Source organism: Lytechinus pictus, chromosome 10 (genome assembly GCF_037042905.1).
Source record: "Lytechinus pictus isolate F3 Inbred chromosome 10, Lp3.0, whole genome shotgun sequence".
Taxonomy (NCBI): Eukaryota; Metazoa; Echinodermata; class Echinoidea; order Temnopleuroida; family Toxopneustidae; genus Lytechinus; species Lytechinus pictus.
This window is the reverse complement of record NC_087254.1, coordinates 25,329,675-25,357,626: the sequence shown is the minus strand read 5'-3', so window position 1 is coordinate 25,357,626 and position 27,952 is coordinate 25,329,675. Positions and strand designations below refer to the sequence as shown.

At 36.3% G+C, this 27,952-nt stretch overlaps 2 protein-coding genes across 3 annotated transcripts; both read left to right on the top strand.

Moving 5' to 3' along the window:
- The first annotated feature begins 366 nt into the window (after positions 1-366).
- Positions 367-10,517, top strand: LOC129283822 (uncharacterized). Of its 2 annotated transcripts, XR_010294881.1 has the most exons (6): positions 367-558; positions 3,135-3,248; positions 4,189-4,258; positions 5,059-5,300; positions 5,709-6,318; positions 6,545-10,517. XR_010294881.1 is itself a non-coding variant. In XM_054919443.2 (5 exons), the coding sequence occupies exons 1-5, from the start codon at positions 436-438 to the stop codon at positions 5,802-5,804; spliced, it is 645 nt and encodes a 214-aa protein (XP_054775418.2). In that variant the 5' UTR covers positions 381-435; the 3' UTR covers positions 5,805-10,517. The 2 variants fall into 2 exon arrangements, 1 of the variants encoding a protein (XP_054775418.2); XM_054919443.2 differs by having other exon boundaries at positions 381-558; positions 5,709-10,517.
- Positions 10,518-11,234: 717 nt separating this feature from the next.
- On the top strand, positions 11,235-11,585 carry LOC135155810 (prostatic spermine-binding protein-like). Its single transcript, XM_064106070.1, has one exon. The coding sequence runs from the start codon at positions 11,235-11,237 to the stop codon at positions 11,583-11,585; it is 351 nt and encodes a 116-aa protein (XP_063962140.1).
- The last annotated feature ends 16,367 nt before the right edge of the window (positions 11,586-27,952 follow it).

Sequence of the window (27,952 nt, the reverse complement as noted above, 5' to 3'; positions counted from 1 at the left end):
CTTCTGGCAAGAATATACGATTCCCACAGCCGGGAAGGGTAAAAACTGAGTAGAAAAAAGTGTGGGAAACAAAAGGGAATGGCAATTTTTCTCGCGCAGAGCGCGGAAGCAAAAGTTAGTATGAGGAGAGAAGAACGTCTCGTTTAGGTTTTTATTCTTTTGACCCCCAAAAGAAGGAAAAAACAACAACAAAGCTATACCTTTCTTCCCCCTTTTTTTCTCCTTTTCCCCTTCTTTTTTTCTTTTTGGGGGCGTTTAGGGGGGTGGCCGCCCCCTGGCTATGCGCCTGCCCCCTTCAGTGTAATGAGTTTTTTATCCAATGAGTTCTTTGTTTTTCTTCCTTTTTTTCATTGACGGAATAAAGGCGTAGAGGGCGTCAACACTTTACTGGTTAGGTTTTATTTTTAGCGGAACCTTCAAAATCGAATCACAAAAATGGACGAGTTTTCGTTCAACAAATCAAACAGAAGTATTAATCCTTGGTGTTCAGATGTACACTCTATATCAGCTACTTCGAGTATTATTCGTTTTGCAGAGAAAACGGGACATCTCCGAGTGGTAAGTCTGAGTTGAGGCCTAACACTACAGCCCGGGGGCCTAACCCAGGCCAGGGAGCGCCGGCCCGGCCCGCGCGCGAACCGGGCCGGAGCCGAGCTCACTCACACATGCATGCGAGGTCTGGGTGGTATTCTGAAAATTGTCTTAACTTTTCTTGTAACTTTTCTTTTAAGTCAGCAAGATAAGATAACAGCTCGCTAAAATTCTCTTAAATTGGTATTCTGAAAATTGTCTTATCTCTGTAAGGACGCCCCCTATTTTATTTCTGACACGCCCAATATTTCATCAACTTAAGTTCACAATCACAATCATCATTGCATCATTATATCATAACCTTGTTCATTGAATGAGTGATTGCAAGCTTGTTATACGTTTTAATAGCCTTGCCCTTAGGTCAACCAATAGAAGCGTCTCTTCTGAAAAATAATGAAGCGCATTGTTGATATAAGGCGTAATATCCTTGCGCTCTTGACGCTTATAAATGCTTACGCTTCTGTGCTAAAAATACATGTGGCTTTTCAAAGAGACATTTTCTCTGAAAACATTCATCGTCTCAAACACCAATTTTTACTTGCTGAAAAGTCTACCAATCCGTCGTTATCATGTCTTTGGAATGTCTCCTTTTGTAAAACATGATGTTCTCGCAGAATGCAGCAAGAAATTATTATTGCAGACTGACAAATATCACATGCAACAATGAGTTACAATAGCCCCCTACCTCTTGTATTAGTTGTAAATTTTCATGTATTTTGCAAGGAAGTTAAAGGGGAATCCGGCCTTGGCCATAAAATGTTGTGTTGGGAAGGAGAAAAATAATTAAACAGAATGGTGAAAGTTTGAAAGAAATCAGACAATCAATAAGAAAATTATAGCTGCTTTAAAATTGAGATCACTAATACTATGTAGATTTCAAATTGGCAACTGGGTAAAGTAAATTATGACAAGGGGCAAGGACAACTTTCCCATAGGCCATGTACTTTGTAATCAGGAATTTGTGGTTTTCTCCTAAGTACCCATTCCCCTGGGGAAGTAATCTGAATATAACCCAGGTAGTATATTGTTTTATGTCCTCATGAAAGAAAAATATAATTTGAAATAAAACTTTTGGGAAAAATGACATTTTAGCCAAAATATGTATTGGAGTACATGGAAAAGTAGTCCTTGCCTTACATCACTGTGACATCCCATATGCGGCCAATTTGAAGTCTCAATGAGTATAGTGATTACCAATATTTACAACTTTTAAAAATTCATAACTTTCTTGTTGTTTGTCCAATATTGTTCAAACTTTCACTTATCAACTTGTCTGATTTTTCTTTTCCTTATAAAAACAAGTTTTTATTTGGGTTGGATTCCCCTTTAACAGAATGCAAAGATAAGAGAACTTTCAGAATACCTTTAATCTCGATATGTTATCTTGCGCAAATGGGTATTTATGCGCCGTTCTTAACTTTACGCATAATTCTAGATCTGACATCATACACGCTCAGCGAAAGTTACAAGAAAATTTACAAGAAAAGATACAAGAATTTTCAGAATACGGCCCCAGGACTTGTCCGCGTCCGTGTAATACTGTCTAGGCAGACATCGGTTAATAAATATCAAACATTGCTTTATGATATTTATCAATCTATGCAAGTATTTTACGATTCATAATATTTTTCGGCCAATGCAAGTATTTTTAAAATCTAAGTTGGCAGCTATACACGCGTGTGGTATCTACATGTAGGTATCGATAACAAAGACTTCAAGATGGCGACCAAAACAGACTGGGTAAGTGAACTCTCGTGCTCTTAAATTTCTTTAAATTTCTTACTATTTATTGAGAAAAAAATTAATCAAAAATATCAAATTCGGGGGGGGGGGGGAAATATTGTTTTGGCCCATTTATGTTAGTTTGGGCTCAAAACGATTTATACAATATGTGATTTAGATCTACTGTAACCGTGGGAAATCCTAGCCTCTACAGAGAGGAATGATCTCCCGGCCCAGGCTTCATGGGGAGTAAGCCTACGTATAGTAGATGACTTTTACTCCCCAGAAGCCTCCAGGCTAATCCTGACATGGCTGATTTTGAGGACAACTCTTTTTTTTGTTTTGTACACAAATTTTCAGATTTTCCCCATTGTCTTTCAAATTGCATCTTGCCTACTTCTGAGCATGACGTATGTCATGGCAAAATATAATTCACACCACATATGTCAAGGTCAGGATGAGATTTGTGAAATATGTAAAATAAAGGTGAAAATTTGTGTACAAAACAAATGGAGAGTTGTCCACAAAATCAGCCATTTTGAAGCACGTTTGCCAATTTGAGGATCCCCATAGGTACATAGAAAGTACAACAATACTTTTTAAACATCCATAACTTGCTTATTTCATAACCAATTTTGATGAAACTTTTTTTAAATTGTTCCTCCCATGTTACTCTTTCCAATAAGATTGCTTCTCTTCTTGGATTTTGGTTTCCTTTACATTTTTAACAGCTCAGCCTCAGATGAAATGAATACTTCCAAGAAATAATTTGAAATTAGATCTAGATGCTATTTTCCATGTTGTCCTTTTTTTTAATGCAGAAGAGAGAAGAAGATATGAAAGAAATAGAAGGAAACCTTCACAGGCAGTCTCCGTCACTTAGACTCATTGAACAGCTCAGGGAAGTAGCAGAGAAGAGAAAGCGACTTGATCAGGTTAGTAAAATTATTTAGAGGGGTTTTCTGCTCTGACATCAAATTTGCTCTAATTAGTGTAGAAAAAATTCAAGAAAGGTTAAGGTTTGACTAGTAATAACAACCATGAATAGATCATAGATTCATGAATTTATGACTCTGCCATTGATAGGTGGTGGTGACATTTCCATGGTGATCAGACATGATGAGACAAATCTCTTGTTATTGTTTATTCTTCATGTCGAATCTCGAAGTAAGGAGTATTAAACCAAGAATTGCTCAGTGAAAATCATGACATTACAATACCATGCCTTGTTATGCGTTTGTTCGTTGAATTTCACACAATAAAATCATGTCTCCTGCCACATTTTTAAGGCCTCATGTGGTATTGAGTCAGTACAATATCTGTTGCTGAACTTTATTGTGCTGTATCTGTGTCATTCTCGAATTGAGTTAAATAGAAAAGGTTTTTATTGTTGGATCAGATATCACAGCTCCATGGCTAAGTTGAATTTGAATACATTCAAGTGATGAACTTATAGAATATATTGAATAGACCGAAAACCTGTATATCATAACAAGATTCATAGAAAGTAACTTATAGTACTTACCAAAAATGTTCTTCATGTTCCAATATTAACATTAGAATTTAGATTGCTGTAATAAGGTTTGATTGTTTCAAACTTTGGTTAATCTTTTATGAATTCAGCATTATTAATATTTTATTGTCATTATTACCATGTAGTCATTATTTATTTTGTAAAAAAAAAATTGTTATTCAATATAAATATAATTCATTTGTTGCTATTAATTAGCAACAAATATCATCAATAACAAATGTCAATACTAGTGTATCTAAATTCTTATACTTTTCATTCTTTATAATCATCTCCAAATATTTAAAAACATGTGAATAATTTTGCCAGCTATTGATTATTGCATGTACATATTTTAACCGTAGGTGAATGTTGAAATACAATGCAGACTGATGGATAAAGAGACAAGAGACCTCACCCACCTTGACCTACTTGGTGAGTTACACATCAATGTGGAGGTGCTGTGTCCCAAGGTGCCTGACTAGATGTGAAAGTCCAGGGTTCGATCTAACTTCTATCCCCTGCCACTGCCACAGCACCCATGGCTGTGAGCAAGCCATTTAATCAACAGTGCTCTTTTACCCTATGTTGAAATTAATGGACATGCTTTTAGCATACAAAGTTACAAATCATTGAAATATGTTGCACCTTGAATAGCTCTATGAAAGTAAGCATCAAAGAAAAACCAGGTGAGGGTGTATTAAAGTCAACATTGATGGTACCGGTACTTGACTCTGCCATCAATATGTATGATGACTGAATCATGCATGTATATCTTGCATTTCTTTTAAGACCATACACACCTCCGATTGGATGGGATTTTGATCACCTCTGATTAATTTGGATAAATCACCTTGATACTGTCATGCAGATGAGAAAGTAGAAACTGGCAGGTGATTGCTCAACATTTTGCCCTTTTTTATCTCCAAAAACTACACAAACAATTCCAAAGGGATGCAAATAATTAGGGTGTATTTTTCTTATTCTATAAGAATGGCTATTTGTATGCGACTCAAATTCATTTGACTATGGTCACATCATAAGAAGAATAAAGGGGAGAATGCATGAACTCACTGCAGTAGATTAAGTATTTGTAAATGAATACAGCAATATAAGTAATTTTTTAAGAGCAATGCGAAAAATCCCAAAGAAGAAAGATTTCATAATTATCCCTGTGTCTTTTATCTTGGAATAATATTTTGAGCGGATTATTTCTGTGATTCTTTTCTATCCAGAATCCAAGATCTCCAATCTGAATGCATTGAGTAGCCATCTCCAGCGGATCCTGCAGGGGAAGAAGGAGCTAATCAACCGGCTCCAGCAACCCCTAGTAGGAGACTTCCTCAGGGTGGAGGCGACCTTTCACCCCCAGGTCAAAGAAATATTTCCTCTGGTTGTAAGCTGCCTTGCCGAGCTGAGTGCAAACCTGGACAATATTCAGTGGGGCAGCGAGTTTGATCTCAGAGATGGGAGAGTGGTGAGTTGAATTTTAAAGGCCCTATATTTAAAGAATAATAATAATTTTGAAACCATAATGAGATTTCATGCATTATTTATTCCTAACTTAAGTGTAAAACAGTTAAACAAAAAAATGAACATGCATGCCTATCTTATAAGGTACTAAATTCACTTATTTTGCAACAATTTACATTTACTGTGTATATAAATTGATTTAGTTTAACAGTAGACTCCTCAACAGTGGGCACATCGTGGTCTAGTGGTTCTGACTCGTCTTATAAACAGAGGGTCATGGGTTCAATTCCCAATCGTATGTTTTTCTGAATTAAGTGCAATAACTTGAAAACTGCACATCTCGGTGCCAGTCTGTCTTTGCTAGCCACTTTCAACATTCTCTTCTCTTTTTTTTTTGCTTTCTACTTGATAGGCAGCCATCCTTGATGACATCGCTACCTCATTGGCTCAACTTCAGACTAGACTCCACACTGTTATGCAAGTCAGGTCTTTGGTCACAGAGTTATGATGGGATATCACTTACATGTACACTCTTCTACAGCTCTTTGATACTGTGGTCACAGAGTTATTATGGGATATCACTTACATGTAAACTCTTCTACAGCTGTTTAATACTGTGGTCACAGAGTTATGATGGGATATCACTTACATGTAAACTCTTCTACAGCTGTTTGATACTGTGGTCACAGAGTTATTATGGGTTATCACTTGGACTCTTCTACAGCTTTTTAATGCTTGTAGCACTCTTCAAATGGAGTATGATCACTAGAGTGTCATGAAGGGATATCACTTACAGTTGTTTCATACTTTGCCAGACAAGAACCTGTATAGTCATGCAGGTTAGATCACTGGTTTGCAGGTAAGATGTGATGTCACTTTAAACTTATTTCCAGCTGTTAATGCTTTTGTCACCTTACAAGGGGATTGTGGTAACTGGACATAAATTTATGAAGGATAGCCTTTGTATACACGAGTCAGTCAGCACTAATCAATGAAACGGGAGCAAAAAAATTTATTTGAAAGCGAAAACACAAGCGCATATGACCTTGGGCAGCATTGCGCATTTAGCCAGCAGGCTCATACGCGTATTGCACCTTCATTTTTACTGAGCGCAATGAATCAAATCGTATTGTGACATCACCTCCTAAAGCCGTGCAACGGTACATTTTGGATGGTACGTCTTGTGTGCAACGGTACGAATGTTTGACATTCAGCCTCCCATTTTCTCGCGTACACCAAGCTAAGTAGGCGTTGTACAATCATGACTAGAGAGGTTTTGCATATTTAATGAGCTTGATGTGGACCAAAACACGTATTTCAATTTGGTCATTGCTGCTCTAAATATACATCAAATTTCAAGATTTTGGTATCATTGTAAAGAAGAAGAATCATTCTTTCAGGTAATTGTTTAAATTTATTCAAATATTTTTCAATGTAAGTGAAACTTATGATCTAAAATATGCTACAAAATGATTATTTTTACCTGACAAAAGTCATTATTTTTACACTTTATTTTTTATTTGAGCCCAAATGATTTTTAGATCATGATAAAGCTGAATATCTATGCTTTAAAATGGTTAAGGTTTCAAAACAAGAATTGGTTTAATCGGATCAAGATCACACTTTTCATTGGCCAAGTACATTAAGCAGCTTGAAAACAAGAATACTGCACTGATTGGTCTAAGAAACCACACACTCAATGGTTCCAGTGCTCGGTTCAGGGAAGGTCACACTCCCATGTGGTGATCTCATCAAATTACCTGCGCTTGTTGTTTTGAAGCCTTATCCAGCCAATCAGATCTCTAGATTTCATGCTACTCCAAAATTTTAAAAATCTCGTCTTGTTTCTTGGTGGGAAAAGTGTGATCTTGACCCGATAAAAAAAGGTGCCACATATTAAGAGTGACATTGTGAGAAAGTACGGAAATTCAGCTTTGTAGATATCTTCGAGGCTTAAAATAAAAAGTTTTGCACAATTTGCAAAAGAAAACAGAGGAAGAAATTCAGTTTTGATGCACATTTTTAGGCCTGGAAGTCACTTATTAATCAAAATATTTTATACAAAATAAATGACCAATATGAAAGAGTAGCATTTACTCTGTCCAATTGTGCAAAGATATTTAATTTGTCTAGAGGATAAAGTAGGAAAATCTCATGATTCACAAGATTTTGCAGGGAGGAAGATTCAGCCACGAGAAGATTTGGATGAATCTGGCCTATTTGCTCATTAGCATAGGGACCTGCAGTCTGACTGGAGTCTACAGCTGTGTGATGCTTCAAAAACAAAAGAAATTATAGTCACCAAATACAGTGTTATAATGGGATGTCAGTTAGACTTTTATTACAACTTGAATTGTTTAGAATATCACCAACTTTCCAATCGGATTGTGGTCAAGAGTGACAATGTAATGATGAGGTATCAGTTAGACTCTTGTACAGCAGTTTCTTTGCACTGTACAGCTGGTTTGTGATTACTAGTTACAGAATCATAATGCAATAAATCACTCAAACTCTTCTACAGCTTTTTGATGCTTTGTAAACTTCCAAATAGAGTAAACCATGAGATCATTTTTTATACAGTCATGCAGATAAAATTGAAGAAAATCACTGCTTATCCCAGTTGCTATGGGTCGTCAGTATGAGGTGATATTTCACAAATCTTACAATCAATTGAAAGTCAATTTAAGGTCCCAAAGTCAAGTATCACCAAGTATAGATTAATTTCTAATTTTAATTGATTACTACTTGTAGTTTGCTTCCCTCTGCAAAATGTATATATTAGTTACACTGACCTTTTTGACATTGATCTATCAATTTGCAATTTAACAAAGTATTGCAGTCAATCACAAATGAGTTTCTTATAATACCTCACCAGGCTTTTATCCAACTGTGTAATGCTGTACAATTGCTCATTTTAACTGATATCAGGGGTGTGATAGTTCAGATTTTTTTTTTTTTTTTTTTGGGGGGGGGCTTTCCTCTGTACAAATGGTATGGGAGCTCTCTCTATTTCAGACTTTTTCAACACTCTTTAGCTTTTTTCAGATCTTTTTATTTGTGACCACTTTACACCCCTGTGATATGATGCTTATACTGTATTTCATTGTAACATTTGTTGGAAACTCCTAGTATAAGGGGGAAAGGCTCTAAGGGACTTCTAATGGAATTTTCTCTAATATTTCATTCACATATTACTGGAGGATTTGCCCGGGACAACCATTAAAACCAGTCATAAAAATGGAGAAACTTCTGTGAAGTTTCATCAATTATTGTCCTTCCCTCACTTGTCAGTTTAAAAAAAAATATTATAAAGACTAAGGAGGAGGGGAATCTTGGGTTCATGTTTCTAGATATAATTGAGCAAAAGGTATTCATTGGATAAAAGTAGTCATGAAAGTTTATTCACTACAGCCTTTGGTTTTGTCAAACCTAATTTTGCTGACAGTTACGGTATTTGTGAAATATGACCTTAACCCCATGCAGACTGACCCCATATACATGTATATGACGGATGGAGTCTTTGGAAAATATGTGATTTAACAGCAAAATCATTCATTGTCCAACAGGTTAACTTTGTATTCAACTTTTTTTTTTTGGGGGGGGGGGCAGTTGGACACACATACAGGTATCATTTGGGCTATATCAGAAAATTTGGCCTTATCGTGAAATTTGTCACCTCTCTTCTCGTGTGTGTCGGTGTGTGTGCACTCGTTGTGTACAAAGACGACCGGAGTGGAAAAGAAGTCCTCAGCGCTGACGAAATAAACTGCAGTGAATGGACTGGTGACTTACATGTAAACCAGGATAATGCCAAGAGTTGTAGGTTTGAATTCCACTGCACAGTAATTTGGCAGGCTGTCATTCTGGACGCTCTCAACCCAGGTGTTATATGGGCATCCAGAAATCCAGTATAGTATGCTAATGTTTCCATTTTGAATTCAGCTTACAAACCCTTGCTGGGATGCCCAGGGGGAAGAGATATGTATATTAAAGGACAAATCCACCCCAACAAAAAGATGATTTGAATAGAAAGAGAAAAATGAAACAAGAATAACACTGAAAATTTCATCAAAATCGGATCTGAAATAGGAAAGTTATGACATTTTAAAGTTTTTCTAAATTTTACAAAACAGTTATATGCACATCCAGGTCAGTATGCAAATGAGGGGACCGATGACATCACCCACTCACTATTTCTTTTGGATTTTATTATATGAAATATTTGAATTTTCTCATTGTAATGCGGAAAAAGTTTTATTCCTCCCTGATCATGTGGAATTTGATTGTTTTAACAATTCGTGGTTCAAACAAGATGGTTTTAATTGTCAAATCCGTAAAAAATGAAATATTGTATAATTTAAACAATAAAAAACAAAAGAAATAGTGAGTGAGTGACATCATCAACTCTCTCATTTGCATATCACTGAGTTGAGTATAGAACTGTTTCGTGAATGATAAGCGACACTTAAAAATGTCATAACTTATTTTCCATCCGATTTTGATGAAGTTTTCAGCATTATTCTTGTTTTATTTTTCTCTATTTATTCAAATCATCTTTTGTTTGGGGTAGACTTGACCTTTAAGTCCAGGAAAGCCAAATTCCAGTAACGGTGGTATCTGTAAATTGCTTAATAGAGAAATTATCCCAATCTATGAAAACGTGCATTATTATTAGTAGTAGTATGTGTACAATATATGTATAACTCGACAACCAGGCACATACATGTATCTCACCAAGAATTGTGATTGATCCAATCAATTTCACCCATGAAAGCCAACAATGCCAGCATCTAGAATTCATACATATCCATTCAATCCATATCCATCCATTCTAATTATGATGTATACTCATACTTGTCTAGATTAATCAGTGTGCTCTTCAATGTTCCCAAAGGGATATTGTGTACATAAATTTGCCATTTGTGAAAAATCATGATATCGCTGGCTTTACATAGTTGAGATTGACTAGAATCACAATTCTTTGTAAGACAGGGCCCAGGTGTGCACTATTATCAAGGACATTGCTGTGACTTGCATCATGGATGATTTTAAGTAAAGATCATTAAGAAAGAATTCAAAGTATTGCATTTGATTTTCATTTCAAGCAGGGAAATGTTGGGAAATATTGTACATTTGGCTTGCTATGACAATTGAAAACAAGAAGCAATTTATGTTTTTGTAAATATTAAAATTATTAATGAAAAATATGTATTATACAGTATATATGTTCTTGTTCTTGTTTCTGTAAATATGTAGAATTGTACTCCCAAGAATGTTCTGTAATCTGATTGGTCCAAATCGGATCACATGATATTCAGCGAATTGCACTATGGTATCCAAAATGCACTATCCTGCACTCTGACGTCATTCAAATGCAATATCCTGCACTCTGGCGTCAGAGTGCAGGATAGTGCAAGGTCTGGAATTATCTAGAATTTAGATCAAATATAGCATTCGGGGCAACTCAGTAACATGGGGGAGGAGGGGGGGGGGGTTGTATGAAACAAACAATGCATGCATTCTTGTGCAAAGAGGACCTAAATAATGAACTCTGTGCTCAACTCGCCAAATGGATACACCGCACTCGATCTTGCAGACCTCGGTGCGGTATATCCATTGGCTCTTCTCGTACATCATTCATTATTTGGCCCTGCATTATTTGTATAATTAATGATGGTGGATAGAGAAGAAGCTCGGAAGATGATTGGACTGATGATGAGGAGGAGGAGGAGGATGAAAATAATGACAATTATAATATTGATGATGGTGATGATGATTCTGATTCTGGTGGAGGTGGTGATGATAATGACGATGACGATTGTATAGATGATGATTTTGGTGATAATTGTTTTGATGACGATGGATGAAGATGATTGTGATGATGATTGATTATGATTATAGATGATTATGAATTATGATGGTGATGATAATGATAAAGATGATTGTGGCGGTGGAGACTGATGGTGATGATGATGATTGTAAAGGTGATGATCATAATGATCATGGTGATGATAATGATGATCATGATTGTGATATTGATGATGAAGGTAGTAGTCGTGGTGATAATGATCATGGCCATAATCATGGTGATGATGAAGGTGATGACAATATTGATGATGATGGTGATGATGAGGAGGAGGATGACAAGTATGATATAAATGGGGATGATGATGACAATAAGGATATTGATGGTGATGATGATGATTCTGCTGGAGATGGTGATGATAATGACGATGACGATTGTAAACATGATGATTTTGGTGATAATTGTTTTGATGACGGTGGATGAAGATGATTGTCATATTTATCTCACACGGTAAAAATACTGATTTTTTTTGGTCAAAATACTGATTTTGGGGGATAAGAATACTGAAAATGCGAAATACAACTTGGCAGCTCTGATTGTGATGATGATTAATTATGATTATACAGTAGATGATGATTATGATGGTGATAATGAGGGTGATGATAATGATCATGGTGATGATAATGGTGATCATGATTGTGATATTGATGATGAAGGTAGTAGCTGTGGTGGTGATAATGATCATGGTCATAATCATGGTGATGATGAAGGTGATGACAATTTTGATATTGATGATGATAATGATGGTGATGATGAGGAGGAGGATGACAAGCACTGGCGTAAATCCTTGCGTCACACTTACTGTTCAGGGGGAGATGATTTATTGTTCCATCCCCCCACTTGAATAGCATGACGTCACGGATTTACGCCCGATTGACAAGTATGATATAAATGGGGATGATGATGATAATTATAATATTGATGATGGTGATGATGATGATGATTCTGGTGGAGGTGGTGATGATAATGACGATGACGATTGTAAAGATGATGATTTTTGGTGGTAAATGTTTTGATGACGGTGGATGAAAGATGATTGTGATGATGATTAATTATGATTATAGATGATGATTATGATGGTGATAATGAGGGTGATGGTAATGATCATGGTGATGATAATGATGATCATGATTGTGATATTGATGATGAAGGTAGTAGTTGTGGTGATAATGATAATGGTCATAATCATTGTGATGATAATGGTGATAACAATTGTGATGATGATGATGACATGACAATTATGATTATGATGGTGATGATGAGGAGGATGACAAGTATGATAAAAATGGTGATGGGTATGATGATGACAATTGGGATATTGATGGAGGTGATCATGGTGATGATTATGATGGCAATTAGGATATTGATGATGATGATGCTGATGATAATGATGATGGTCAGTATCTTCGTCATAATTATAGATGAACAACTTTATGTACTATCTTGCCGTCCTAACAGTGCTTGTATATGTATCAAAAAATGGATTTTTAATGCAGTCCCTATGTTAAAACAGATAAAGCAAGCGCACATATGATTCATACAAGTTTGCTTTTGAACGGTATATTTTATATCATGTTATGAATTGGTTAATGTTATTTTAAGAAAACGAAGAAAAAATGGCCTTCGATTTTGGTTTTGTTTATTTCATACTGGTTGTTTATATTTTATTGTGTATTTTATTCGACTGCAAATTCAAATCTACTGATAAGAGCAAGTCAATTTATTCCACATCTACAATGTTTTACAACCTATTAATCCTCGACTACGTATTGAAAGAAAAAAATGGATGTTATATGACTTCTTATCTTCTCGTAATACAATGCATTCCCGTGCTACTATAACTAGTAGCACTCCCCCTTTCTCCTGTCAAATTTCATCAATTATTCATATAGTCGATGGGTTCGCTGTATCCATTCGCTGTAGCCATCTATGGCTATGTGGGTGAGCAGTTTATTATGAAAAAGACACGACAAGGCTTTACATATGGTTGTTATGGCAACGGGAGACTGTTTCCGTTTATACTGGAGAAAGCTCGAATTGATGCAGAGCTCTTGGACAATGGCGATATACGTTTACAGCGCATTTGTGATGTTTCTTCTTTTCTCTCCCTTTTCTCTATTCTGGTTCGCCCACTCTCCTCTTTTGCTCCCTCTTACAGTTTTCTATGCCAATAATTATGATAATGACTTGTTTTTTCTGTTGTTGTTGTTGTTGTTTTAAGCCTACCTTATAAGAATGGTAAGATACAAAGACAAATGGAACATGATTTGTGGTTTTGATTTAAAATTTCTGACCATTATCTGTACCTGTCACAGGGAGAGAACAAGTCTGGGGGAGAGAGAGAGAAACAGACACAGATACAGACACATATGGAGAGAAGGGGAGGGAGGAGGGGGAGAGAGAGGGAGAGAGAGAGAGAGAGAGAGAGAGAGATAGAGAGGGGGGAGAGAGATATACAGAAGTGTATTATTTGTCTATCATAAATTATTTTCATTTCAGTTTTGTTTGCATCACATTCATTTGCTAAGATGCCTTATGAGGACTGTAAAATGCGAATAAAAGTTTGTACTTTTTATTTCTACTACCATTTATCTAATTTCTTTTTCATTCTTTACAAACTAGTGAAGAAAATTCATGGTCATGATTCATTCGATAAACAACAAAAATCATGAACAAACATTTATTAGCAGGCCTGTTTATTAGAACACAATACAAGTAATCATATAATAATTATAATTGACATTTAAAAATGATAAAATTTTATCACTTTTTAAAATCACAAATTGTGGGGAATAGCTGTTGACAAATTACAAACAATCTACTGCACCTTTTCAAAACAACTGTTTTTTAAGACATAAGTCCTTTGGATTCCACCAATAAACAGACTATTGGGAAAATTATGATTTAGTGTAAGGTCGATACGCGTCCCACTTGTGTGTGTGTGTATTTGAGTTTTGTCAGACGTGTATCAATCAGATATGATTATTTACGTCTGGGACCAACCTTTAACGTCACCATCCGAAAGACGTGACCAAGACTCGAACCTCTGCATTAATTTGTAACTTCCCCACATAGCTTGGATTACAGGCGCACGCCACAACGCCCAGTTATAGTATATAATCACGAAACCGAGATTTATCGATGATTTATCATAACTTAATCACAAATACAATAGACAAATGACCTACCATTAGAAAGCTAATTAGAATCTCCCATTTCATCTGAAATTACTTAGATTATTCCTCATTCACGCATGAGTGAGCAAAAACAATTTGAAGAAAGGATACCAAAAACTCATTTGGCGGGGGGTATCTGAATTTCAAAAAGAAAATCACATGCCTAAAAAGTTCAATATCTAGCTGCTCTTTTATTTGATACAAAAATGGTTTTAAAAAAATAAAAAAGTTATGTTCCCTCGAAACAATGCTTGTATTTTCATAATTTCATTAAATAAATGTGTTTTCACCGGTTTCCCACATGTGAAGCCATCGCATGGTTAACAAAAGACTTAATGAATGGCTGATCGTCAACAAAACGGAGTTAAAAGTCAGTCGGCAAGCCCTGAAAAAGTGGCTTCTTTTATCCAAGTTATATTCAGAAGCGGATCTAGAGGGGGGCCATTTTTTTTTAATCTTATCTTTTTTTTAAAACTTGTAATTTTATTTTATTATATTTCTATGTATTTATTTCATTTATTATTATTATTAGTATTATTATTATTATTATTATTATTTCTTTTTGGGGGAGGGGGGGGGGTTAGGCGAACAAATGTCAAAAAATTCAAAAATTTTCCCTACTGTGGGAGGGGGGACACCCCCCTCCCACACCCTCCCCCCTCGCTCGCTCCGCTCGCTTGGACTCGGTCGCTAAGCTCCCTCGCATACCACCCCAACCCCCCCCCCTTTATAAAAAGCTGGATCCGCCCCTGATATTCATGACTAAAGTGTTTTGCATTGTTAATGAGCTTGGTGCGGACCAAAACACCTCTTTTTATTCGGCCATTGCTGCTCTAAATATTAACAAAATTTCATGTTTTTGGTATCTTTAAAAATATTTATTCTTTTAGGTCATGTGTTTGGATTTTTAAAAAGATGTTGTAATATAGGGGAAACTTTTGATCTAAAACATGAAACAAAATAATTATTTTCGTGCAACAAAAGTTGTTGTTTTACCCTTTATTTCTGTTTGAGCACAAATGATTTTTAGATTATGATAAAGCTGAAGATCTAAGCTTAAATATGAAATAAATTTTATAAGAAGAGATATTTTAGATGGGTCAGCAGCCAGCTTTTCATAGGCCAAGTACATTTAGCAGCTCAAAAACAAGAATACTGCGCTCTGATTGGTCATAGAGACCACACACCCAAGCAAATTTTAATGTTCCCCACACTGGGCCTCTGAAGGTCACACTCAACATGTGGTTAATCTCTTCAAATTACCCGCGCCTGTTGTTTTGAAAACATTATTCAGCCAATCAGAACTCTAGATTTTATGCTACTCAGAAATTTCAGAAATCTCGTCCTGCATCTTGATGGAAAAGGCTGGCTGCTGACCCATCTAAAAGGTGTCACATATCAAGAGTGACATTGTATGAAAGAAAGTATAGAGTTTGAGCTTTCTGATGATATAAATAATGTTTGTGCCCAAAACACAATATTTTGCACAATTTGCAAGAGAAAACAGAGGAAGAAAACTCTGTTTGAGGCCTCTTTTCAGGCCTGAAATGCACTTATTTATCAAAATATTTTATTCAAAAGAAATAACCAATATAAAAGAGTAATGTTTACTCTTTCCTATGGTACAAAAAAATCAATTTTACTCAAGGAGAAAATGGTTAAATTCTTTGAGAAAAAAGCCGCACAATTGACGAGATTTTGTAGGGATATGAATTCAGCCACGAGAGGACTTGGATAAATCTTGCTCATTTGCTCATTAACATAGGGGCTTGCAGACTGAATGCTAGCCCGTAGAACCTCTTCATTTTATGAAATTATTGAAATTCAAGCCTTATTTCAAATAACCAGAACTTTGTTATTTCTTGACCATATTCTGTAATTGAGGTATCAAATTAAAGAGCCGATATTGAACTTTTTTTAAATGTGGTCTTTTTTTTAAAACCCAGATACAGCCCGCCAAATGACTTTTTGGTATCTCCTTTTCAAATTGTTTTTGCTCACTCATGCGTGAATGAGAAATGATCTAAGTAATTTAAATATATATATATATATATATATATATATATATATATATATATTCCAAAAAAGCTTTGGAAATCTGGCTTTGATCGATAATCCCTCCTCGGCTTTAGTAAATATCATTGTGTATTTAATATCAATGAATATATATTTTTTTCTTTAAAATGATGCCCTACATGATATGATTATGGTTCAAATGGAGGTGCAGTGCCTTGAAATGTGGAGCAAGGTCAAAATTCAAAAGTTGCAAAATGACACAATATTGAAAGTCATAGTTCTTTTTCCGTGGTGATGAGTGAGTTTCTCAGCGTTTTTTTTTTTTTTTCTTGCACCTTAACATCAACATTAACATGGAATCAATCAAACACACCCCTGCACAAGCAAACACGTAACAAAAGTATTTCAAACCACAACTCAAACCATGTTATCTCACAGAACCATCCCTACATAAACCACAACAATACATCAAAAATTAAGAAGCAGGGGCTTGATTTTAATGGATTTTCATCTCTATTGACACAGACAAAAGAATCATGTTCTGTATTGACCCTTAAGGCCTATTTCTGCTCGTTTTGCAGCTTTTAAATTCAGACCTCATCCAACACTTTTGAATCCTACTCTTTTCGTGATGGCATGATCATAATAAGCATGGTATCATTTTAAAGAGAATTAAATGATCTTTTGAATGATGTCAAATACGCATTGTGTAAAATTGGGAGTTGGGAGAAATTAATGGCTAAACTCAGATTTCCAAACTTTTTTGAGGGGTTTATATATATATATATATAGGCCTATATATATATATATATATATATATATATATATATATATATATATATATGCCTATCTATTCCCTTGGGTATACAATAAAAAACAGTTGTGTCTTTCATTTTCTATGAACTGCAATCTCAAATTCTCCTCCAATCTTTATGTAAAAACTAATACTACGACGACAGCGAGGACATCGACGAGGAAGATTAGTACTACTACTAATAACGACAACGACGGGTCTTCTACTACTACTACTACTTTTACTACTACTACTACTACTATACTAGTACTAGTAATACGACTACGAGGACTACTGCGACTTCTACGACAACGGCTACTACTACTACTACTACTACTACTACCACTACTACTACTACTATTACTGCTATTACTACTATACTACTACTACTACTTCTGCTGCCATTGCCTCTGTGAATAGTGTCAATCGAATATTGAAATTTTTAAAGTCTTAATGATTATCTTTTGAATTAAAAAAAAAAAATTAAAATCTTTTAGGATTATACAGTATAAACCACAAGATTTAAATATAAATTTAGTATTCGGATAGTCACTATTTACAGCCGATCTTGATTTAATTGAAATCATTGGAATTTAGAGTGTAGTTTCATTCTATTTCAAGTCAAGTCAGTATAGGGTATACATGAATATAAAAAAATTAGCTCGCGCTTCTCGCTCGATTTTGAGAAATAGGCAAAATATGTGTGTTACCCCCTCCCCCTAGGTTAAAAAGCGTGGTGCCGCCATTGCCCCGGACCCGATCTGCATAGCATTGGCCCCAAAAAATCTACATCCGAGAACGAAAAAGAAAAGATAAAAGAAAAGGAAAGAAAAGGAAGATGTGAGATATGATGTTATTTTCTTAATAACATGTCAAAATCAATCTCAAAGTAAGAATCTCATGAAAAGGTGATTTTTTTCTCGCTCGCTTCGCTCGCTCGGAACTTATATTAAGGAACTTTTTGCTGCGCGCGCCATTCTGTGCTCCCTCTTCTTGTACTTATCACGCATTGAGCTTCGTTCCATGCTCGGGGCACAATCATGAAAACCATAATATCGACCGGGGATTTTTTTTGGATCTTGCCTCCCCCCCCCCCCCCCCCGGCCACCGACCCCTGTTACGCCCCTGAGAAAACGGAGCATATAGCCCTCAATAATGAAAGGTAAAGTCACACTTTTCGTTAGTTCCCATGGTGTGACAACTGAAAAAAATCAAAATCCGTTTCTGAAACAGTCCCGAAAAACAATATTAAATTATTATTAAGAACTATTGGTAAGGTCAGGTAATTATTTTGAAATAACTGAATATATTGAAATCATGAATATAGAATGCGAATTTAGTATTAGTAGTTTGCAACAATGAACGATAAAACAATATGAAATGAAAATGCTCTAATTGTCAAACCATTGACAGACACTATATAAATTCACTGGAACAGGATACTAAATTAGCAGGCCTATCCAGAAGGCCTATATACAAATCTGCCCTATCTCTTTTCATATAAAAATATATATGTACAGCATAAATATCACATAAAAACCCGTAAAATATATAGTAGAGATATGCGTTGTCATAAAATCTTATCTAAAGATAATGAAATAATCACAATTTTCATGTAAATGGCAACCACCATCAATATTTAGCAATGCAAACGTTCATTAATAACTCCTCTGTCATCATCGATAGGACCATCTTCGGATGGACTCTCTCGAGCTGAGTCTACTGGACTTTCGGATGCATTCACTTCGTATTCCCTATCCATGTGGTCTTTGTAGTCGTGACGACACTGGACGTGGTCATCATCTTCATGTTCATTGATCTCATCGTTCCCGGTGGGACACTCATCGCAATTGTCATCACTTCTTGCAGCTCGTTCATTGTCGATGCTTTCATAGTCGTCACCAATGAATCCATCATTTTGATAGTGTATTTGGATGTCATCAGCGCTTCTGGGTCCAGATTCAGAAGAACCTTGCCCGGAATCGTCGTCGTCCCCGCTATAAGTTCTTCCCACTAGGCATCGACCACTGACCTCATCAGGCTTGACTTGATACGATACAGTCACAACGATCGAGTCCTGGTTTTGGGGCTCATCGGTGTGTAGATCGGGGATGTCGATGTTGTATGTCGTATGATCTCTCATCGCTAGTCGATTCGGAATGCTTGACTCTCGAACATGGCATCCATTTCTCCATTCATCGATGCAACCCATGAAAACAAAGAGATTGATCGAAGAGGGAATGTATATCAGTGTGGTGATGGCGAGCTCTGTTGCGCTGGTACCACCGGGAATAGGTGTTCCTAGAATGAGTTCATGCATTGGATGTCCAGTCGTTCGCAAGAACTGCCATATCCAGAAAGGCAACCAACAGACAAAGTGCGTTATACAAAGAATAGCGATGGCGCGATGTTTTCGCATGTCTCGCCGCCTGGTTAAGAATTGATGAACACCTGAATTTAGTTTAGCAAACTTCCAGGCTTGATACCACATGTAGCTCAAAGTCCCAAACACGAAGATGAACTGGAGAAAGAACTGGACACTGAAGAACATCTGGTAAAAGTTCTGGCCACCCTGAGGCCAGATGTACCCGCAGAAGATATAGCCATCAAGACCGGTATACGATGTTGATACTGCAATGATGGGGGACGTTAAGATGGCACAGTAAACCCAGATAGCGGCAATCTGAAGGTATGACCTTCGAAGTCTCTTCAGGCGTTTTGAAACCGACATCGACCCTTGGACGACAGACGTATACCGCTCGACACCCAGCGAGAAGAGAGCGTTCGCTGAAAGCAAAATGGCCAAAATGTCAAGTGATGCAAAAAAGCGACACCCCACTGGTCCAAACAACCAACCATTGGGATGTAGCAAGGCCGTGATGTGGAAGGGACAACTGAAGAGGAACAAGACATCGGCGACGGACTTGTGAACGACATAGACGCTGAGTGCACGTTGTCCGAACAATCCTTGACACCGTGGCGAACATGCTCGTATCCATACGAAGATATTCGATGTCATTCCCACTAGCCATATCGTCAATATGATCGTTGATACAGCGATCTTCGAGGACTCGGACAAGTCGTTTGTTGTGTCATTGCCATATTTGCTTTCTCCTAATAGATCCCATATCTCTAGGTGCTCTCTCCTTTTATGAAAAACAGATCGCAAGTTGGAACCACCCGACATAATGGCGATATATTGTATTTTTATATCCAATACGTCCTTTTCTACCACTAATACAAGTTAAATATTTGCAGTGATGTGGACACCATGCTAATCCATGTTAATCTCATCCATTTATGATAACAAGATGAAAATGTCAACATAATGCAACGTCGAAGTCGCCATGACAGCCAGAATGGACCATTGAATAGCTGCTATCAAGCATGCAAAGAGCTAAAAATTGATTGCCTTTACTGTCTTTCTGCTCTCAAAGAACGTTGATTATTATAATTGCTTATACCAAGATGAAGATACACTGCTCCAATTTACGCTCTCAAAACAACCAGCAGCCAATAGGTTTATCAAGGCCTATTTTGAAGTGTATAAAAAGAATTGTGAAATCCGATGTCCTGTTTTTATTTCAGTATAAGTTGGTAAGACTCCTGTGTATTTCCGACTGCGATTTGCATTGAGTCAGTAGTATGGAGATGTTTTTCTTGATCAAAATGCCTCATCTCGTATCGATCTGCCCAGCCCTTAACATGCTTATAAGCAATCTCATGACTTTCGAGAGGGAGTCATGATCGTTGTCCTTTCCTTCTAGAATTCCTTGCTTGAATTAATACAACTTTCCATAGCTGGGGATTGTTAACATCCAAACGATGTTTTATGATTTATATTCAAAGAAAGGCTGCATTACTAAAGTAAAATCAGAACACCACAATATCGTTGATCAGCGAAACCGTTGCGCCGAATGTTGACTCGTTATTTCGTATACAGTAATTGTGTAAAACGATACATCTTGCATGGCGCCTTGAAATGCATCGCTCATCCGTTAATGTAGGCCTACGTGTACATGTATATTGCTCATATTATTTTGGATCGGATTGAATTAAACACTATATATTTCCCCCGATTCATTGTGCCTACTTACAATTGCATTACATTACAGGTAATTGATAGGGTAAGAATGGAGAAAGGAGGGAGGGAAAGAGAGAGAGAGGGGGGGAGAGAGAGTTATGCCTATATACTGTAGCAGGGGCGTAGACAACGGGGGGGGGGGGGATGAGGGGGATGCATCCCCCCCACCTCACAAGGTGGGGGGGATGGCATGTACAATCATCCCCCCCCCCCCAGGTTTTGGGGAATGATATTTGGTTACTTAATAAGTCATAATGATGATAATAATAGTAATAATAATAATGATAACAATTATAATATTAATAATAATAATAATTATGATGATGATAATAATAATCCTCATCATTATTGTAATTGTGTTTATTGTTATTAGCCGCATTCACACGGTGAAAGCCAATTCAGACGGTAAAAAAAAGAAAATCTTACAAGTATTTTGTGGTTATCTTGTGGTTTGGAAACCACAAGATAACCACAAGATTAATCGCGCATATTTTGCAGTGCGCGCAATCTCGTGGTGTGGAAACCAAAAGATAACCACGAGTTATTACTCCATGGAGTGATACTGTTTATGTTTTTTTGTATCTGTATGTTAATGAGCCGCTAGCCAATATCCATCTATGGATACTATGCCTGTTTCTTTGAGGTAAAAAAAAAGCATAGTATGTACGTATTCATTATGCTTTATAATGAACAGACATATTGTTATTTGTTTGTTGTTTATGTGTTCTATTCACAAATGGCCACAGACATGGGCGGAAATCTGTCCCGAAAGGTAGGGGGGACAACAGGGGCTGATCCAGCCTTCGCCAATAGGGGGGGGGGGCGAAAAATGTTTTCAGCCATATGTTAATCCCCGATCGGCCGCTTAAAGGTAATTTTTGTCTGTTTCATTGAAGGAGTAGTCCTCATTGTCACTTTTTAGCTTTATTCTTATAAATCAACATAAATATATAATATCATCGTCCTTATTTATATAATGCGAGCGCGAAGCGCGAGCAAAATTTTTTGGCAAATTTATGTATTTTTTCCCAAAAATTTGAACATTCTGGGCAATGTTTGTTATCCTGAAAAAGATGTATATAGAACTAAATATTTACTACGAACGCAAAGTGCGAGCAGATGTTAACTGATGGAAAAGGTACCTGTTAAAGACTGCTTCTAATTAGCCATGAATACGTTCCATATTTCAACAATAAAATAATGCGAGCGCGAAGCGCGAGCTGAAATTTTTTGAAATTTTTACCCAAAGACTGGAAATTCTAAGCACTTTTTGTAACTTAAACATATAATAGGTACATAACTAAACAATTGTTGCGAAGCGCGAGCGGAAAATATTGAGATTTATAGACCTAAGAACGAGACACTCTATTCATGTTTTGTAAATCATGAAAAGGATGAGTAATTGGGGGTCTTCCTTACACCCGGTCCTTACATTAATAATGCGAGTGCAAAATGCAGCCAGAAAACATTCATATACGTTTATTTTGAATCGATCGAAAAGGTACTTGTTAAGGACTGCTTGCACTTAGCCATGAAGACGTTACATATTTCAACAATCAAATAATGCTAGCACAAATTGCGAGCTGAACATTTTTGACATTTCTACAAAAAGAATAAAAAAAATTAATCAATTTTTGTAATCGTGAACAGGGTAGCTATATAACAAAAAAATTGATGCAAGCGAAGCGGGAGCAGAAAAATTCGAGATTTAGACCCAAAAACGGGACACTCTACTCATGTTTTGTAAATCATGAAAAGGGTGAGTAATAGGGGATCTTTCTACATTAATAATGCGAGCAGAAAATTTGTGATATTGTGATCTGAAACTGGATTTTGATCTAAATAAAGAACAAGTTGAATATCTGAATAAGCATACGCGTGTTTCAGATTTAGACCTAGAATCTCGGCATTCTACACATTTATCAGCGAGCGCGAAGCGCGAGCTTAAACTATTTGATATTCCGATCTGAAAAAAGAGTCAATTTCAGCTATATATTTCAAGCACTTTGTAGGAAAATTGTGAGGTGGATATGGATCATTAAATTAATATCTTATTTATTAATGCCTAATGAGGGCGAGAAATCTCATGATATTATGGCCTAAAAACTGGACATTTCAAGCACTTTAGTAATTATGAATAGAATGCATCAGTTGAACTATTTTTTAACCATTAATGCGAGCGCAAATCGCGAGCCAAACTCTCATGAAAATCAATATTGAGACGTACATATAGATCGCCAATCAAAATGCGAGTAGCGCTATCTGCTACGTTTTGACAATCAGACTTGAAAAGGGGTATTTTTCAAAACTAAATGGAATACACAAAAATAATAGGTTCTGAATAAATCGAATTTTGCAAGCGCTCAGTGCGAGTAGAAAATGTCAATAATCAGACCATAAAGCTGTCTCTTTTACAGAGCACTTTGAAAAATCAGTTTGTAAATCACACAAAATAATGAAAGTTCGATTTCCGAGGTAAACTGTCTAATGTATATTGACTTCCAAACTTGATATTTAAGCTCCATATTGAAAAATCATATAACAGGCAATGCGAGCGCGAAGTGTGAGCGAAATTTTTATATAGTGACATGAAAGATTCTTTTATTTTCCAAGTCTTCCTCTAATCTTATTTTATTCACTCTGGAACACTTGACAAGCAAAAAAAAACCAAAGGTTTTCACTCAAAATGTAAGGTCATTTAGTCCAAAATACACGTATTATTTCGAATGTGAATGATGCAATTTTATCCATCAAACAATACCAAAAATAGTAGGGGGGACATTTGATATTGTGTCCCCCCTACTATTTTTGGTAGGGGGGACACGTCCCCCCTGTCCCCCCTGGGATTTCCGCCCATGGCCACAGAGGCTGTTTTCATTCATAACCACATACCCATATCAAGACAACAAAGACTATACCTGCGTGTACACAGTTGACATTGGTTTTTTTTCTGAAGAGGTGTAACAGCAAAATTCACAGAGATAAATAAATACGTAGTGTGGTTCAATATGCAATACTATGTGTCAGTCCATTCTGTATTCGTATGCCACGGTGTGTAGATCTTGTCGATGTATGTCTGTCAATTCAAGGCGCAGTATGTGTGTGGTGCGCGCACACATGTGTGTGTGTGAGGGTGAGTATGTGTGTGTGTGCGTGCGCGCTTGTGTGTGTTATTCTACCTCATTAAGTATGCATCAGATTGCACGATTTCAAGTTCAAAATTGCAAAAGCTCCCTACCGTGGGAGGGGGGACACCCCCCTACCACACCCTCCCCCGCTCGGTCGCTTCGCTCCCTCGCTCGGGCGCTTCGCGCCCTCACTAGCGTTGGCAGCCCAGTCATCCCCCCCAGGTGTACGAACCTGTCTACGCCACTGTACTGTAGAGGGAGGGGGAGGGGTTGTCGTTCGCCTTATACATGTATAGAGAATTAGATAATGCGAACCCGATCACTATTTGTCATAATTCAAAACCTTTTAAATTATTTTGACAAAATTTAAGATCTTTGGAGATCAAGTCTCCTTTTCTTAAATTTTCAGTGTTTTAGCAAATATATCATCATCATCATTATCACCACCACCATTATCGTCGTCTTCTTAAACATCATCATTATTATCATCATCATCATCATCGATCGGCATCATCATCATCATCACCACCTCCATAATCATCATCATTCATTGTCATCATCATTCATCATCGTCGTCGTCGTCATCAACAACACCACCACCTTCACCACCATCATCATCATCGTCTTCACCATTATCATTATCATCATCACCATCACCATAATCATCATCATTCATCGTCATTATCATTCATAATCATCATCATCATCAACACCACCACCACCATCGTCTTCACCATTATCATTAGCATCATCACCATCATAATCTCATCAACATGATAAACATCACCATCAGTAGATCATTATCATCCTTATCATCATCATCACCACCACCACCATTATCGTCATTATCCTCATTATCATCATCATCATCCTCATCGCCATCACCATTATCATCATCCGTATGTAGATATTTGATAAATGGAAGCATGCAGGTATCAATGGATAGCACAAAATATTTTGAATAAATCTATTTACCCTTCTCAGCTTTTATTTTATGTAGAATATGTTAAATTAAAAAAGCCTCTTCCTATCTATTGGTTGAATAAGATGATTAAGAAAAATTATCTACTCAATTGATTAAAAAAAAATGAAAGAATTTAATTCAATTAAAAATGAAGTGACAATAACTCTAGCTTTTTGCCTACCAGAAAGATATACCCATTATTATGTGCAGATTTTAAAGGACCGGTAATTGTATTTTTGGGGTCTTATCTTATTTCATTACCAGCTTTCTTTATTTGTTTTCGTGTATTTTACTTTAAATTGCATTAAATTGTAGATAAGAGGATTAAACAATTCAGTTTCAGAATTTTGAATAAGATTTTACCCCCAAAAAAATAATTATATAAGTGGCGAGTAGTAAATGACAACACATTTTGTGAGGAAGTTGAAACCTCTCTTCATTTTTTACTCCATTGTAAACGTGTTGGATTATTTTGGAAAATTATAGAAAGATAAGTGTTTTGTATTTTCAAGATTATTATTTCCATAGATGAAAACACGTTAATTATTGGGTATGATTTGCATATTCCAGCCATGTTATTTTCTTTTTTTGTGTGTGTTACTGCTCAATTTTGTTATTTATCGAAACTAATTAAAAAAAAACATATTGAAAGAAAAAAATATCATGCGAATTCTTTATGGGTTAATTTCATGCTTATTATGACTGTTTTTTTGAAAAGTTTATGTAAACAAATCAAGTTTGGAAATTTGAAAAAAATGTGATACTCAAAAAATCATTGCATTAGGCCTATTGACTTGAACTTATTTTTGTATATGTATACGTTATTGAGTGAATAAATACCTCGATTTTTAGGATAAAAGAAAAATCGCCATTATCATCACCGTCATCACCATCACCATCATTATCCCCAACATTACCATCATCGTCGTCATCGTCTTCACCAGTACCATCATCATCACCGGGCATCATCACCACCTTTGCCATTATCATCATCATCACCATCCCCACCACCACCAGGCATCAACATCATCATCGCTATTACCATCATCACCATGATAATCATCACCATCATATTCAACGTGCTCGTATCACCAACAAACGCCAAGACTATAGGAAAAACGTTCATTTGCCAATGATCAGGTAAGCGTTGGTGGTCGTTTTTGTCGAAACACCTGTATGGCTCTCACGAAGATGAACTCATTCAGGATACGACGAATATAATACAAGTAGCATCAAATAAGGTCCCGTGTTGATCCCCTTGATCGTCCGTTTCTTATAGGTTCATGCATGGACGGATCCAGTATTGATTTTCCCAAAGGGTGGGAGCACATTTTCCCGATGAAAATTTGACAAGCCCCCCGGCCCCCCCCCCCCAAAAAAAAAAAAATAATAATAATGATAATAAATGAATGAATAAAATAAAATAGAAATAAATAAATAAAATTAGTGAGATTCGAAAGCCGTTTATGATTTTAATGGGGTTAAATGCATTTTCAGGTCAATATTGAGTTCGCTCTTCATTATGCGCGTGTTAATATAATAGTGAGACACATCTTTTTCATGAATTCATACAAAGACAAGTCCTGAAGCTTAAAATGTCCCCTGTTTATGCCCAATTCCGAAAAATTCTGAAAATTTCCTTTAATTTAACGTACAATTTTTGCTTTATTCCAGCCGGGGATTAAAGTAAAGAAATAAGCCACTTTTTGGCTTCTGGCCGTTCATCTATTTTAGGTCAGTGTTATATACTAGTTCAGTACAGTATAAATTCAGCTCATGCCTATGTATTTGTATTATTCATTACGTCCTCATGAGATAAGCAAATTATATTCCTGTCGTTACGCACTGCAAATGATAATTGGGGTACATAAAAAAGAAATGCCAACCTGTATTTATTATTATCAAACTTTCTTGATAAAACAGGAAAGAATTACAATTAATTAACACTTCCCCATAAATGAAATCAATATTTCTAATTATCTTCACAAGGCAATAATTATATTTTTTCTATCTATCTATCTATATCTATCTTTCTATCTATTCGTCTATTTATTTATTTATTCAACCTTGATTATGTTTCATTTTGTTTTAAATTATCCCAAGTAGGCCTATATCCGCTATTAATTTGAAAGAGAAGTACGGTTTATACTGTACTTATTTGTAAAAGTTTAATATTACCCTTAATTGTCCAATATAGGGCCCATTACCGACGTTGAGCTGATATTGCCCCGAATTACTGTTTTAAAAATTCGTTGCCTCCAATCATTACCAATAGTATTCAATCACATAAATACTCTATGGCATATAAATTAAGGGGCACTGGACCTCTTCCTATAGGACTATAGGAGGTGGGGAGAAAGACATGAAAATGAACAAGGATGAAACCCCAGATGGAACGTGCCCGGAACGTGATATTACCTAATATCAGGTATAGGTGGATAGACTGGGCATTTCTCTTTATCCCCTCTAAATGAATTAACGATGATCCCCCACCAAACCTTCATCACAAAATCTATTACAAAATTAGATTCTCATTTGTCATAGGTAAAATGTTCGATCGCTTAATTTTCAGTGATATTTCTATGATTTTGGCCAATAAGCCCCCCTTTATGCCAAGTCCCCTCAAAGT